This window comes from Coffea arabica, chromosome 7c, assembly GCF_036785885.1.
Source record: "Coffea arabica cultivar ET-39 chromosome 7c, Coffea Arabica ET-39 HiFi, whole genome shotgun sequence".
Taxonomy (NCBI): Eukaryota; Viridiplantae; Streptophyta; class Magnoliopsida; order Gentianales; family Rubiaceae; genus Coffea; species Coffea arabica.
Window position 1 is genome coordinate 9874275 of NC_092322.1, and position 15930 is coordinate 9890204.

At 37.1% G+C, this 15930-nt stretch overlaps 2 protein-coding genes and 1 long non-coding RNA gene across 5 annotated transcripts; 2 read left to right on the top strand and 1 right to left on the bottom strand.

Annotated features, from left to right (window-relative positions):
* Nucleotides 1-3825: 3825 nt before the first annotated feature.
* On the top strand, nt 3826-4640 carry LOC140010493 (uncharacterized). Its single transcript, XR_011817778.1, has 2 exons — nt 3826-4262; nt 4422-4640. It is a non-coding gene; the product is annotated as an uncharacterized lncRNA (long non-coding RNA).
* Nucleotides 4641-5045: 405 nt separating this feature from the next.
* LOC140010492 (uncharacterized) lies at nt 5046-6678 on the bottom strand. Its single transcript, XM_072057709.1, has one exon. It carries the CDS (start codon nt 6331-6333, stop codon nt 5350-5352), a length of 984 nt encoding a protein of 327 aa, XP_071913810.1. The 5' UTR covers nt 6334-6678; the 3' UTR covers nt 5046-5349.
* A 647-nt stretch (nt 6679-7325) lies between these two features.
* On the top strand, nt 7326-11745 carry LOC113700453 (small ribosomal subunit protein mL103 (rPPR7)-like). Of its 3 annotated transcripts, XM_072057708.1 has the most exons (4): nt 7336-9422; nt 10817-10913; nt 10982-11156; nt 11430-11745. In XM_072057708.1, exon 1 carries the CDS (start codon nt 7610-7612, stop codon nt 9344-9346), a length of 1737 nt encoding a protein of 578 aa, XP_071913809.1. In that variant the 5' UTR covers nt 7336-7609; the 3' UTR covers nt 9347-9422; nt 10817-10913; nt 10982-11156; nt 11430-11745. The 3 variants fall into 3 exon arrangements, 2 of the variants coding, with proteins under 2 accessions (XP_071913809.1, XP_071913808.1); XR_011817777.1 differs by having other exon boundaries at nt 7326-7930; nt 10817-11156; XM_072057707.1 differs by having other exon boundaries at nt 10817-11156.
* The last annotated feature ends 4185 nt before the right edge of the window (nt 11746-15930 follow it).

Sequence of the window (15930 nt, forward strand, 5' to 3'; positions counted from 1 at the left end):
GCCTTTTCTCAAGTCATGCCTACCGTGTACTGTATCGTATATTTGTATTAACTGATTTTTTTATTTTTTTTTGGGTTTAATGTACGCTTGTAGACTGGAGACCCACTCAGACTTAGCATCGACTATTCTTTGTCCTTTTCTCCCCCACCAATGTAACATCAAAAACGATTCTCACAGGTATTTTTTTTTGACGAATCTCACGCTGAACTAGTTTTTCCCAGGAGAACTACAAAGGAATCTTTTGCAATCACAAGAATCGAGAAACAAAGGGCTCATAAAGTGACGAAAGTCTTACCCAAAAAGCAAAAAAAAAAAAAAAAAAAAAAATGAAGTGAAGAAAGTTTTGTACTTTTGTTAGAAAGGACGAATTTGAGAATCTAATATATTTTGTACTTCTGGTGCAAATTACTCCCTAAAGTTTTTGCAGAAATATATATTTAGTCTTTGGTGTTTCTGATTTTGACCAAATTGGTCACTGAAGTTTCAACCGAACAGTTAAGATCCCAGATATTTTTTTAATTTTGACCAAAAACCACGGAATTTCCATTGCCCTATTTTGGTCGAAATGAGTCGCATTAGGGCCAAACTTTAATGCAGTGTCAAAACTTTCAGATTGTAACTTCAATTTTAGGAGTCTAAATAAAACAAGTTGGTTGAAATTTTTCAGGAAACCTTTTATCGACGAGAATTCAGTATAATTATATTTTGTATAATTTCATTCAGTCATTACATACATTTAAATTTTTGATATATGAATATATCATAATATTATACTGAATATATGTTAGATATTTTATTTATATATATACTATCTTTATTTCAAATATAATAATATAATATAATTATATATCAAATAATATAAAAAGTAGGGCAAAAAAACCTCAGCGGTCATTAAATTATTGGCGGGATCATATTTTGGCCATCGAATTATTTTTTGTCAATAATTAGCCACTAAACAATATAATCTGTAAATCCATGACCATTTCGTCGTTAATTGCTCTTAAGTTCTGAAATTAGCATTACACGTGTCAAAATGGGAGGACAATTTTGTCCAACAACTATGCGACCTTCTTCTCCCCTGAATTTCTTTCCTCAAACAAGCTCTGGACTTCATACATGAAATTGGTTGGCTTCTCCGTAGAAGTAAGTTGAAGTTTAGATTGGGTTTTCAAGATCCCAACTTGGATACATTTCTCTTCCAGCGTTTCAGATGGCTTATAGAGTTCTCAGTCAAACATGACTGGTGTGCAGTGGTCAAGATGCTTTTGAATGTTCTGGTCATCAAACTCATGGGTGAAGAAAAACGCTCTTCAATTGAAGATGCACTGCTGGAAAATGGGTTGCTCCATAAAGCTGTTCGACGAAATTGTAGGTCCATGGTTGAAGTCCTCCTAAGATACCATCTAGATGCAGATCTGAAAAAATTAAGTCCAATCTGCTATGTATTTAGACCGATGTCAAAGGCCCTGGGGGCTTGACTCCTCTGCACATAGCAGCCGGATGCGACGGAGCTGAGCAAGTGCTGGATGCATTAACTGATAATCTTGGACTGGTACGGCTCTTCTTAATATGCATACTGTTATTAGCGGAACATTACTTTTGGAAATGGAAAAATAGTGCTCAGATCCCTCAGTGGAAAAATACGGCCTTCCTAATATCTTTGATTTGTGGTTGAATATTTGGGACTCCCAATTGAGTCCATATTTTTTCCACCACATAATGTTCCATTCGGTGATTGTCTGAGGAAAGAAATTCAGGGGAGAAGAAGGTCGCATAGTTGCTGGACAAAATTGCCCTCGGGCATTGCCACGTGTAATGCTAATTTCTAAACTTAAGAGCAATTAACGACGAAATGGTCACGGTTTTACAGATTAAATTGTTTAGTGGCCAATTATTAACAAAAAATAGTTCGATGGCCAAAACATGATCCCGGCAATAGTTTAATGGCCGCTGAGGTTTTTTGCCCTAAAAAGTATAATAATTGAACTTAACCGTACAGGAGCTCAATCGCACTAGCCTCTCTCCCTTCTATCATTCTGACTTTGTTATTGGAATCTAAAGAAAAGAAAATGAGTTGGAGAACAAAGTGAACACCCGAAACCTTACCCCACCCAAAAAAAATAAAAAGGAAAAAAAAAACTAGATTGGGGTCAACTGCTTCTAGATTATTTGACAAAAAGGTTCCACGCAATTGCACGGCACCCAACACGTCATATGCTGAAGTGCAATTTGCAAATTTGATAGTATTGCATTAACAAATTCCATATTTATTTTATGAGTGTGAACACTTTCTTGGATGATGAGTCCTCCCTTCTTTAGAGCGTCTGGATATCTTATCAAACACATAAGTAAGATCAAGAATTGGACAGAGTATTATTTGAAATATTGTTTGAAATAATTATTATAGTATTTTTTATGATGTGATACATATGAGATAAAAAAATGGTTAAAAATTTAAAAAGGTAGATTGAAAAATGTGTTTTTGGTGCAAGTTAAATATTATTTAGAATAATTTGCTATCCAAACAAATCTAGCTTAGATTTTTTTCTTAAATTTAAAAAAAGAAAAGAGGCAAAAAAACCCATATTTTTTCGTTTTGAAAAATTCAAAACATCCATCAATTTTAAGTAGGAATAGCAATGGGGGAGGGTGGTCGCGCGCAAGGGGCTAATTGGGGGGGCGGGGGTAAAAAAATAAATAAATATATAATTATATATAATATTTAATTTAATTAGTTACAAACTTATGAGAATGATATTATTCATTATATATATTACATAATATATATTAGTATATATAATATAATTGATATTATCAATTATACTAATAATTATATATGTCTACTAATAGAAATTATTAATTAGTTATACTGCATTTATTAGTACATTTATACTAAATTTCTAATTACACTTAATACAAGAACACTTTTTTCTAAAAAAAAAACACAAGCACAATATTGAATTAGTATTTGTATTTGTGTTAGAAGTAAAAACTTGACTACTTTAATTATATTTATTTTATTATGTTTGATTGTATTCAAATAATTTTTGTTTGATTTTTTTATGTATTTTAATTGTAAAATTAAAATAAATAATAATTTGATGATGTGTTGATATTTAAGTATTTAATTATTTATTAAAATTTAATTATAATAAAATTATATAATAAATTTTTATTAGTCCTGCGGGAAGCAGGGCAGGGCAGGGCAGGGCAGGGGTAATTGGTAGGCAGCGGGACGGGGGCGGAGAAAACTTGGGAGGATTGCTATTCCAGAAAGAAAATCTATTCCAGACTTTCCAGTGCCTACATCTACAAATGAATAATACGCAAGTCTTTTTTTTTCCCTCTTTTCTTTTATTGTCTTTCTCTCATGAATCGACATCACTACCTCGTAATTTTGTTTTGCTTGCCATATTTGGAAAGCTAGTTGGTCCCAACTCCCAAGGTGGAGACGCGCTTTCGGGCATCCATCACCAGCGGCAGCGGGCTCCAGCTTCCCAGAACCAACAAAATGATTATTCAATTGCCCATCTCATTTATTATCCGCTTCCAAAAAAAAAAAAAAAATTGCCCATCTCATTTATTTTAAAATTTTTAGGACTTGCTTGGGCTTAGGGAAAAGTTCTTTTTTTTTTTTTACTAGGAAAGAAGCTTCTCCATCCCCATTAAGCTCATATGAACCTCGAAATACACTTGGGAAAAAACAAAATGTAGAAGTTACCTGAAGCCATGCATCGCACGAGGTTGCTAGTCGACAAACAAAATTAACATTTACTAATTTTCAGTGGCTAATATTAGAAGGATTGTAGATAAGATAATCCCAAAGGGATGTTGATATTTTCCTACCAAGAAAGAGAATATCAAAAAACAAAAAAAAAAAAGAAAGAAGGATGTGAATATATTTGTAGAAACCAGCAATTTACCTGAGACATTTGCTTCGGACATCCGATCCGATTTTTTTTGGTATATGTTGCTGTATTCTAACTCAAACTCGTTGAGTTTTTGCAAGTCTTTTTCTAGGATCGGAGATCCGAATTGGCAAAGCACAGCGACGGCAAAGACAAGTAATTCAAGCCAAAGTCTGCCAAGGCAAAACTCTACTCCAGGCACCACGCAACAGCAGATTGACTTTAACCTGCATGCTAATTTTTGACTACTTTCTCTGGTAACAGCTCAAAGATTTTACTTTCATTTGGGAATGGAAACATTCTTCTGCCCAATTTCACAAGAATTTCTTGTTGAAACCAAGGAGCTAAAACAAGGTAAGGAAATGAGTTGGCAAGACATGGTCACGAACATTAAAGGGAATGAAAGCTCCCATGTGTTGATAATGGGAGAAGATTTTACACAAGTAAACTTGTTAGCTTAAAACGTCTCTGCACTTTTTTTGCTTCTTATCTGTTAACGAGTCTTCCATGTAGGAGAGCTCTCCCAGGGGAACAAGGGCTGTAGGATCAATTGGACAAATTCATCGTATCCAGTTTACTAACAAGGGCGGTACTATCCAGAGAAGTTAGCAGACAATTCATTACATGCTCAAAGCAGTACTTTTTAACTTTATCCCTACAATGTAAATGAATTCAGAGGGAGATTTCCAAGATAACTACTGATTTATATTTGATAACTTGATTTCATTTTCACTAACATGCTAGCACACTTGGAAATGGTCTAGCTGGAAGATACAATACAACATGCACTAACAATTCACGTCACATGTTGCCTTCCAACGCACCATAGCCTAGGCAACAAATGTTAAAAGCCAAGACGAGCCTGTCACTGGACAATGAACTGGGTGAAAATCTTACAAAACCAACACGAATTCATAAAGTAGATCTCATGAATTACTTTCAATGTCAAGTGTCAACCAAGTCGTGGCTTCAACCTGAAATATTTTCTTTACGGCGGGATGGAAAATGTTGGAGGTGTCGTAGCAATAAACATCTAGTATATCAATGGGCAAAATGAGTGAAGGCGGGCTAGCTCATTCTGCACGAGACTAGACAGATATTTCCCGTTCTAAAATATGCATGAGCAGACCAACTGAATGGCATTACAAATGTCAGTTTTATGGAAAATATAATTCGGAGACATAAATATAACTGCAACACTTGCCCCTCATCCTCTAAACTTAGCCAGCATGCACAAAGCAGACATGAAAAAAAACCCCTCTTTTTTTGCAATACACTACCAATGACCAAATGTACATGTCTTCTTAACCAGCAGGTACGAGGAAGGAGAAACATCAAATATCAATATAGCAAGAGAGGCTTCAAAATTCCACTAACAATACTATAAACTGATCTAACCAAAGCAGCAGAAAAGGTCACTACTCCTGCTAAAACTATTTACTCATTGCCTTCGGAGAAGTGATTGCTCAAAAACCAACCTCATTCTGCGAGTCAACACATCCAATTCTGCCACCCTTTGCACCTTCCACCTTCTGTCAAAGTCCCATCTTTTTCCTTCCTCCTCCTGTTCACAACCATTCAAGCTTCCCCCATCCTTCACAACCCCCATCCTAACTTCCTCCAATGACTTATCAAACGCATCAATCACCGCCTTCGCCACAGCCACCTCCTCCGCCCCCATTTCTCCACCATTCCGCCACCCCATTTCATCTGCCTCCTCCTCCTCCTTTTCAAACTCCACATTCACCTCACTCAGCTTCACCCCCCCATCAAAACCCATATCCCCAAAATCAACACCTTCAACCACATTATCACTCTTTTCCCACTTAAGCTCAAAATTCTCAACTTCATTAGGATGCAGACCCGACAAAATTTCGGGTAAAAAGCTGACTTCAACCCCAACTAAATCCGATTTCGTAGCTTTCCCACCACTAACTCCACCAAACGGCGACGTGTCAGCATAATCAGGGTGCCAGAGCCGCTTAGAAATCTCAAAAAGAGCACGATCGTGGGGCGATAAGAAAGACTGATCCAACCCTTTAGAAATCCGGGAGGCAATGACCCGGAACTTCTTCCTTAACCTCCGAAGCTTCTCGGAGAGCTGAGATTTAGTGTAAGGCTGAGACATGGTGTCGGAGAATCGAGCGTAGAAAATGTTGAGGTCTCGAGGGAAGGAGAGGTTGTCGGAGGCACAATGGAGGAGGCCCTGTAGGAATCGGATTTCGTCGGGTTCTGTCCATATCCGGTGAAATTTGAAAGGCGGAGGCCTAGGATCTCCATCGGGCACCGGGGACGAGTATTTTGGGTCGGGGTCGGGGTCGGGGTCGGAGTGGCTGGAGGGATTTGGATCTGGGGTTTTGCGTTTAATGGGAAGCTTAGAAGCGGAGGCTTTAATGGGTGGGGCAGGGGCTAGGGTGGAGTCCATGGCTTGGGACTTGGGAGTTGCTGGGTTCTACCTTCTACTGGCTGACTGACCAGTGACCAGGTGACCAGCGATCACTCGGGGTGGGGAGTGGGGACCGGCCAGAGGCAGTGTCGTTGTGTTTGTTTCGTTTGTTTTTCTTGGTTCAATCTAGTTTGGTATTGATTTCTGAATAATGGTTTGGGCTGGTGAAAATTTTGAGAAGCTTTGGTTTTGGATCATTTTATTGATCTTAGCATGAATTCCTACTCATCCCTATTGCAATTTTTTTTTTTTTCAAATTTTTATTCGTCTCACCCCTCCGCATATCCAAGTGTAAATATTAGGCACGGGCGCAGAATTTGAGTCCTGAACCTAGATGGTGAAGAGACTTTAATAGTCCTTCCAAGCCAGATTGCAACTTCTTTTAGATCAATCACAGTCTATCAAAACTCTAATCTCATCTTAGCTAGTGGTTCAGCAAACACTATCCAGCTCCCCGCCATCAAACTAAATAGAGAAGATAAATGAGGGAAGTCATTCTTAGAATTGTTCTTCTCTTGTATTATTAACATAACCTAACATGCCATTACTTAAATTAGCTCCTAAAACACCATATCTTGTCTACGCCCAATTGGGAATTAGATGGAAAATTCTCTACGGGTGTGATCACCCACAAGAGTCATTGGAACTACCATTTTTTTTTTTGGTAGTGTAGCTAGAATCCTTGCCATTCACCAAATTTTTATAATGTTGCAAGTGTCCTTGCCATCCACCATTGTCTGCAATAGCTCTTGTTCTCGCCTTCGATTATCCACAACTCGACATGAGATAATTGAAGGATGCTCTGACTTTTTAAATATCTTTCCACGCTTATGCCTTTGGTTCTTTGTAATACAAGGATCAAAGGGATGATAAGGAAGCATAGTCTAGTTGATAAAACGAGTTAGATACAATTGATAGATTACGGATTCGAGTAATTAAAGTGAGCAAATGGAGAATTAGTGTGCTCATATTTAAAAAAAAAAAAAAAAAAAAAGGGCCCAAAGGGAATTTCCTTGGGCTGAGGATGAGATTGTCAATGCGGCCTTTTCAAATGATCAACTTGCTAAGGCCTGATTGCCTTCTGCTTTATGCTGCCTGATATTTTTAAGATGGAACCTTGGAAGGCCCCCTGTTCAAAGAAGCTCCGACATGGGCTTTTTACTGACTGATGTTGAAATGGCCCCCTGAGGAATAAACCCCTGCTTCAACGGGCTAACAATCCTAGAATCTATTTTGTGCATTTCATTTTTTTGGCATGATTTTGTGCATTTCATACTGTTCTCGTCGCTGGATCATATTGAATTTCGGTTGTTCTTTTGCCTCAGATGTTTTCTGGGAGAGAATGGCAAAGTTCTTGCTTTCCAAAGTTCAAACTCCAATTTATCGCTCAATTATCAAACCTACCCAACTTTTACTTCACGCTCACCAATTTACACACGGTTGTTCGGAGCCTGCAGCTGATAAGGATGCAATCTTGACGTCGATATGTGACTCCTTAAGCAAAGATGGCCTGAGTTGGGATTCTTTAACCCAAAAGTTCAGCTCAGTTCATCTCACCATCCATCAGGTCGAAAAGGTACTAATTCAACTAAAAGAACCCATTAATGCAAAGCAAGCATTGAAATTTTTCCACTGGTCAGCTCATAATATGAATTTGCAACATGGGATGTCTTCTTATTGCATTACAATTCACATTTTGGTTAAAGCTAGGCTTTTTAAGGATGCCAAGGCATTGCTTGAATCAATTTTAGTCAACAAAAAATCCATGCATGATGGTTCTGTTGAAATGCTTAACAATGTTCTGGATTCACTGCTTGGTTCTTATGAAGTTGTGGGTTCGACCCCTTTTGTCTTTGATTTGTTTATGCAAACTTGCGCTAAGCTGAGGATTATTGATAGTGTTGTTGATGGTTGTCAAGTCTTGGATGAGCGTGGGTTTGGATTGAGTGTTATTAGTTATAATACTTTGCTTCATGTTATGCAAAAGTCTGAGAAGACTTATCTGGTTTGGAGTTTGTATGAGCATATGATTGACAAGAGAACGTACCCAAATGAAGTTACTTATAGGATTTTGGTTCGTGCTTTGGGTAAAGAAGGGAGGCTAAAGAGGTTTTTGGATGTGGTGGAGAGGATTCATGGCAAGAGATGTTCTTTACCGGGCATGGTGGTGAATACTTGTTTGGTGTTTGGTTTGATAGACGGGGGTAAAGTTGGGGAGGGGATGAATTTGTTGAAGAAGATGTTGCAGAAGAATATAATTCCTGATACCATTTCATTTTCGTTGGTTATAATGGCCAAGGTGAGGATGGGGGATCTGGATGCCGCATGGGAGGTATACGAGGAAATGCGTAAGAGGGGTTTTGAAGGGAACTCTTTTGTAAGTACTTCGTTTATTGGTGCTTACTGTAAGCAGGGGAAGATTGAGGAAGTAATGAGGTTGATGCGAGAAATGGATGATTTGGGGATGAAGCCGTATGATGAAACATTTAATCATCTAATTGAAGGTTGTTCGGGAACAGGATATTTGGATGAAAGCTTGAAATTTTGTGAGAGAATGGTCAAGATGGGACTTCTACCAAGTCCTTTGGCATTTAATATGATGGTTGGTAAGCTTTGTTCAGATGGGGAGGCAAAGCGGGCTGATGAAGCTTTGACTGTTTTGTTGGAAATGGGGTTTGTTCCCGACGAAAACACATACTCTCATCTCGCTAATGGCTATATGACACTTGGTGATGTGGAGAGGATTCTGAAACTTTATTACGAGATGGAATATAGATCACTTTCTCCATGTTCTGCATTTTTAAATTCCCTAATAATTGCTCTTTGCCGACATGGGAGGGTAAGAGAAGCAGATGAGTTTTTAAATTTGTTGAAAGCTAGATCACTTATCCCTGGATCACACACTTATAAAACATTGATTGCGAGTCATCTGGAGAAGGGGAACAAAACCAGGGCCCAGCAGCTTTGTGAAGAAATGGTAGAAATGAGTTGAAGACTGGATGGTAAATGGTCTCAGCTAGTAACGTGATGATGGACCTGCAGAGATGGACGCCTTAAACTTGAGGGAGGTAGGTTGTGTAGAAAATTCATTGTCATTGTTTTATAACCGAGAAAGACCAGAAACCCCAAACATGCTGTACATCTTCACCACCGCCGTGGGAATTGTTACAATGGCTGAGAAAAATAATAAGAGAAGCAAAGGATTAGAACTTATTTCTTTGTAAAGCTAATTCTCAACTCATAATATGAAATTGTTCTATTTATAAAATTCAAAACAATTCCACTAACTATCCTACTAACTTCACTAGTTACTCCACTAATTTCACTAACTACTCCAATATCTCCACTAATTCTACTAATTCCACTAATTTGGTAGAACAAAACAAATAAACATGATTAACTAATAATAGTAAATATTTCTAACAGTGGGAATCTTCAGAATTCCCACTGCTTAGCTTTTAGGTCGCCTTTGACCATCAAATGAAATGTGGATAACCTGTCCTCCTCTCTTTGAAAGAAAGGGCACGTCAGGTTTTGTCTGTGCATATTATTATATTTTCATCATTCTATTAATTTGAAGTTTTGAACCGTGGAATGACCATAGCAAACATAGTATGGTAAAGTGAGATTTGAGATGCTGAATAAGACATGAGAAACAACGCAGTTGAATGGGGATTCCTGGATGTAATGTCAAAATTGGTGGATCTGTGTTGGGCTATATTCATATGATCTGCGGTTAGACAAAAGCTGGACATATATTGAGCTCATGGTTTTTGCCATGAAGCTGAGCAAGGAATCTCTGCAGATGTATCAAGTTTGGGGTACCCAGCTGAAGCAAGATTGCTGTCCTATTTCTGATTTTCACGCATTCCTTTGGGTTTGGTGCATTTTGGTGGGATATTCTAGCATACAGTTTTCAATTAGTGGCTTCAGAGAATACAATTTTTAAACGCTAAACTTCTAGAATTCTGAGACTAAAAGTTATCTTAACTTTCCAGTACAAGAACACATGATAAGAACACCGATAATTTTTGTTGTAGGGGTATGAATGCTGTGAATTGAACTTAATCTTTCTTGCGGTAATTTACAATTTTGATGAGATCGGAAAAAGTTTCATAGAAAGGAATTCCATCATTAGAATATTCTGATTAGCAAAAGTCTGGATTTAGGAAAAAGGAGGACGCCACAGACTTTCTTTTAGAAACTGGAAGAGCTACGTTCATAGTTGGAGAGGGTCCGGATGTCAGTAAATGGTAATGAAGAGCTAAAACTAGAACAGACAGAAACTCTTATCACATAAATCACTTAATCCAGTAGTTGATAAATAATTCTAAATTTTTCCTTTTTTTGGGTTATTAATGACCAGAATGTATAGATGATGTTAGACTGCTGCATTGCAACTTGTACTACTTTGACATTTGCAAACTCTTTTTTTTTTTTTTGTGTGTGTCTGTGTGTAAAGGTTCAAGAGCAACACCACCTATGATCAGAGTACTGTTTCTGGTATCGTTCAAACATGCAGCAATCAACTGGATCTCAAGCAGCTAAATTTGGAGCAGGTAGAAGCCTGTTGAAAGGTCTTCAGCTTTCAACATTGAGGATTAATAACTTGCTTTGCTTGCACCAGCCAAGAGTACGCCACAGTTTATGGAGCGGTGCACTGTGCTGAAACAATGGGCAGAAGTGGTTATGAAGATTGGTTGACAGTGCCATATCCAGGGCTATTTACCTGATACGGATGGAAGTGCTATTCATGTAGCCTCTTCTCTTAGGTACTCAGAGGACTCCTTTCTTCGGAGCAGGTAATAAATAGTAGTATGTGTTTTTACCCTAGATCTATGTCCTCAAGCATACATTATTGATTCAGCTAAGTTACCTGCATGTCGATTCGCTTCTTGCCTAAAATGTTTTCGTATTCCATAAAGACGCATGCCATTTAGTCGCACATTCTTGATAGGAACTTTTCCACTCTCAGCTTCTCGACAAACAATTGTTCTGATGAATAAATATCCTATTATTTGTATTCTAACTAAATTGGTAATAATTTTGCTTCCCTATCTATCTTCTGGCTGCAGACAATGAGCCGTCGTGAGATAAAAAGAAGCTTTGAGTTCTTCATCTTTCATGCATTCCTCCTCGATCTTTCCTAGATGATGCTTGGCTACAAGTTAATTTATTTGCGTTAAAAGTTTGCCTGTAGTTGGTGAGATTCTTCTAATTTTTTTTATATTTGCGAGGAGGGAGGGATATGTAGCAGTGGAGGCTCTGTCTACGTGGAGGTGCTGGCGTTCTTATATTATTAACCCTATCTTTGTCTGTTCATATCAGTTGCCCAGAACGTGAAATGCTCCTCATAAACGTAATCACAAGATCGTTGAAATATCGGCTCTACTTTATAGCGTGGCAGCTGTTCATCAACCCTTTGAATTGTCACATGTAGAATGGCAATTGCAGCCTATTGTCGATTTGGAGCAGCACTTGTGCTGATCCAGTCTTGGCATGCAGTGGTACAGAGGCTGAGTTGTTGTTTACAAAATTGGTAGCTCATGAAAGAACTTTGACAACAATTTGATTGATGGTATTTTGTTTTTTTCACAAATTGGTAGTCCAGCATATTGCCTTGCTAGACTGCCACCCTGGTCCACCATGCTGCTATAGAGCTTTAAGATCCGCAACGAAAGATTTTTAAGTAGCAAAGAAAATAGACTTGGAAGACGTTATTTCCATCGAAGTCATCATTCATTACCGGTCCTAGAGAGGAATGGATTTCTAAAATTGTTGCATTTACTACTAAACCAAAGTCACTTTGTCCCACCACAATAAGAATCTGGCGGTTTAATATTCCAGGTCTTTGTCACACACTTACCTCTCGCTCGTTGTTCCACGTTAACAACATGACCTGGTTTTACGTTCCAAGTCGTCGTCGTCGTCACAAGTCGTCTGGTTTACCGTGATTTGTGAGGGGTTCTGTCGTTGCGTTTTTATCTCACGCACGTCACATCATAAAATGTTACAGTATATATTTGTTTTACTTTCCACTAGCTTGTCGTGTCTGTCTGGAATTACAAACAAGTTTTATGTCCATTTTCTGGGAAGGTGAGGATTTGTTGAAGAAGTTGTGATCCACCACAGCAACAAGACCCAGAGGACGACATGCACATATATATGTTACTACTAATTTATTTGAAAGCCATGGAAAACCACGTCTATTGTTTTGGACTGGCTTGCGAAAAAGGGGTGCAAGCAATCGGGTGATCAGCTCAATGATATTGCTGCCGTTTCTTTTTCTTTCTTCCTGCCTTGCATTCTAATTGGAGCACGTTCGAAATTTCATTTCAACTCAATGATCAACTCAAAACATAAATGGTAGAAATTCATAATATTTTGTCCGAATTAAGCTTTGCGTATTCATAAGATCGATTTCAAATGGGCAACGTTTATGTTCCCGCCACGTCTAGTGTTGTGTTTAATATTTCAAGTAGAATAATTAATTAATGATGTAATTATATACATTAAATATGGGTATGTTAATAAAGTAATAAATTAATTATTTTTTTTAAAAAAAAATTAGCTTATTTTTAAAAAAGGGACGAAGTGAAGTGAGTACTATAATTTTTTGTAAAAGTTCGACTAAATGGTACTGGTGTTTCTATATATAAATTGTCTGGTAGGCAGCGCCGATGAAGCAAACGGACAATACGACGACGCTTGGAGCAATTTTAACCGGCGGACCAGAGTGAAAGGACACAAAGATGATTGAGAGAGAGAGAGTTGAATGGTAAGCATCAAGCGAACGGACGACGGGAAGACACGGGGGAGTGCAATACAAAGCGGCGAAAGGACGTAAAGGTAATTGAGAGAGAGACGAATGTGCGAATGTGAAGGTGTTAGTGTGTTATTATATAAGTAAAAAAGGCAGCAGGGGTCGAATTAATTAACGAGGACAATTGAAATCTACAATTTGTTACATCATCAACAAGGGGTAGATGATTAGAAAATAGTAGCGTACCGACCCCGCAAATAAATAAGTGCTGAAAGATAAAGTATAGAGAAATTGACAAGTTGGAATTAGACAATAATTGTAAAGATAGTGCCAAATAATAAATATTAGTAATTCGACACCGGCACGTCACTCACATTTGAATGATTGAGTATCTGGATATATAATAATTAATAATTAAACACTACTATTGATTCGTCATTCATTCGCATTTAAATGATCGAGTATTTGAATATATAACTTGTAACTTGCAAACATATGTTAAAGGTACGTGTATAATAATATGTGAATTTATGACTTGTAAACATGTGACTTGCAAACGTATGTTAAAAGTACATACATATATATATATGTATATATATATAGTATGCTAATTTTGTATAAGCATCGATGACTAAGACGATGCATATGAATTACACGTCAAAGTATTAATATTATATATTATTTTTTACTATTGAAAGCAATCAAGTTATTTTGCAGGTAATATAGGTGCGAGTGACTTCCCAGCTCCAATGGGCCGTCATTGCGGATTTCTCATTTTATATTTTTACTTCTTAAAAATTATTTCATTCTAGCATAATATGATGCATCTGCTTGATAGTTTCACACCATCACGCACTCCGGCTATTAAAAATAGGTCGTTTTCCTCAATACCATCTCCAACCGTAATTTATGAATTTTCTAACCATTCCTTTAAGTTCTGCCCACAATATACTAAAACAATCATGCAGCAGCAGCAGCATCATCATTATATTACCTCTGCTACAGAAATAGCATCCCACAAAATTAATTATTTTAAACTTTCACTATTAGTAGCCTTTACCTAAATAACATATATTAATGGCATATAGCCTTTGCCTATTAACAGGACATAATCTTTTACATATATGATGTATAGTTTGGTCAACGAATGTAGTAAAATGATAATATATCGGATCCCATTTTACTGCACGTGAATTTGAAATCGATTGTTATCAAATTCGGAATCTCGTTACCTATATTAAACATCATATTCGAATTCGATGAATTTGGTTCATAATGATTTCGCACCAAATCACGATTTACCAGTTTCAAGCTAAACTTCATTTCAAAATCGATCGGTAAATCAGTTCGCACCCATTTATGCTCACCCCTAATAGACACAAATGATTAGTAGATAATTAGCAATGGGTGTGTTTTTTTTGTTTCAAGTATACGATTAGTTGCGGACGAAAGTTAACCTCCACTAATTTTTTGTTTGGATTGTAAGTTATTTGGGATTATTTGGAATATTTTTACTGTAGCACTTTTTGTGATGTGATGTATGTGAGATAAAAAGATATTGGGAAGATAAAAAGGTGTATTGAAAATTGTAAAGATGATGTAAACAAATAAAATTGGGGAAATATGAACCAATCCAAACAAACCCTGCACCAACTCCGCTCCCCGCTGATTCTTTCCTTCCTCCTTCGCGCCTCTGTCGATACAGACGAGGATGGCTGCCTCAAAGTAACCACAATATCAAAAATTATTGCTATCCCTTTTCCCAACGGGCCTTATCACCTCTGTTTTCAAACTCGGACCGGACCGGCCGGTCGAACCGGTTGAACCGGGAACCGGCCAGGTAGCCGGTCCGAGTCACATTAGAAAACCGGAAATTTAAAACCCGGTCAAAGCCGGTCAAAAACCGGGTTTGACCGGGTTTGACCGGGAAAAAACCGGTTTTTCCGGTTCAACAGTATTTTTTTAAAAAAAAAATTCAAACTTTTTAATATTATGTTTTGACCCCCTAAATTGTTAAAACTTATTGATATACCTCAAATATTTGATACTTTATAAATATTGTCCTAAAATTTGATGTTATTTTTCAATTAAATTCATAATTTTAATTCTAAACTTGTTAATATTTATTAAATAATATAAATTGCTACTTGATTGTTCTAATTTCTTTGTATTTTCTTGTTAAATATATTTGAAACATCAAATATATATGAATATGCCTTTATTAATATCAATATATTATTAGATATTATATATATAACATTTTAATTTTAAAATAATTTTTATTTATGACGTCATCCGGTTCGACCCCTATCGACCCCCGGTCGAACCCATTGACCCCTGACCCCTGACCTCGACCGAGTCGCTATCCGGTCCGGTTCTGAAAACATAGCTTATCACGTGACTTCTTCGACTGGAATCCAGCCTGGTGTGGGTCTGGACGGTGAATTGTTGGGAATTTTTTTTAAAAAAAATATTATAATATTTTTTAGTATGATATATATATAATAAAAAAATAATTAAAAATATAAGTAAATAGATTTCTGAAAATAATACACAATCCAAACAAATTACTTTTGGTGTCTCGGCACATGGGCTTCATATTCTCCAAGCACACAAGAAATTCATCTGACATGGTTCAGATATTATATATTTTCTACACGGTCAATAATACACAATCCACAATTTCTGCACATGGGTTTTTATATTTCCCAAGCAGCCTATAAATTCATCTTACATGGTACGGATATTACGTTTGTAAAAGATAGGGTTAAATGCAAAAAATCCCACAAACTAAATGTCCAATTGCAGTTTAT

Coding starts and splice junctions, on each gene's coding strand:
- LOC113700453 (XM_072057707.1), top strand. CDS start 7,610: ATGATTTTGTGCATTTCATACTGTTCTCGTCGCTGGATCATATTGAAT.
- LOC140010492 (XM_072057709.1), bottom strand. CDS start 6,333: ATGGACTCCACCCTAGCCCCTGCCCCACCCATTAAAGCCTCCGCTTCT.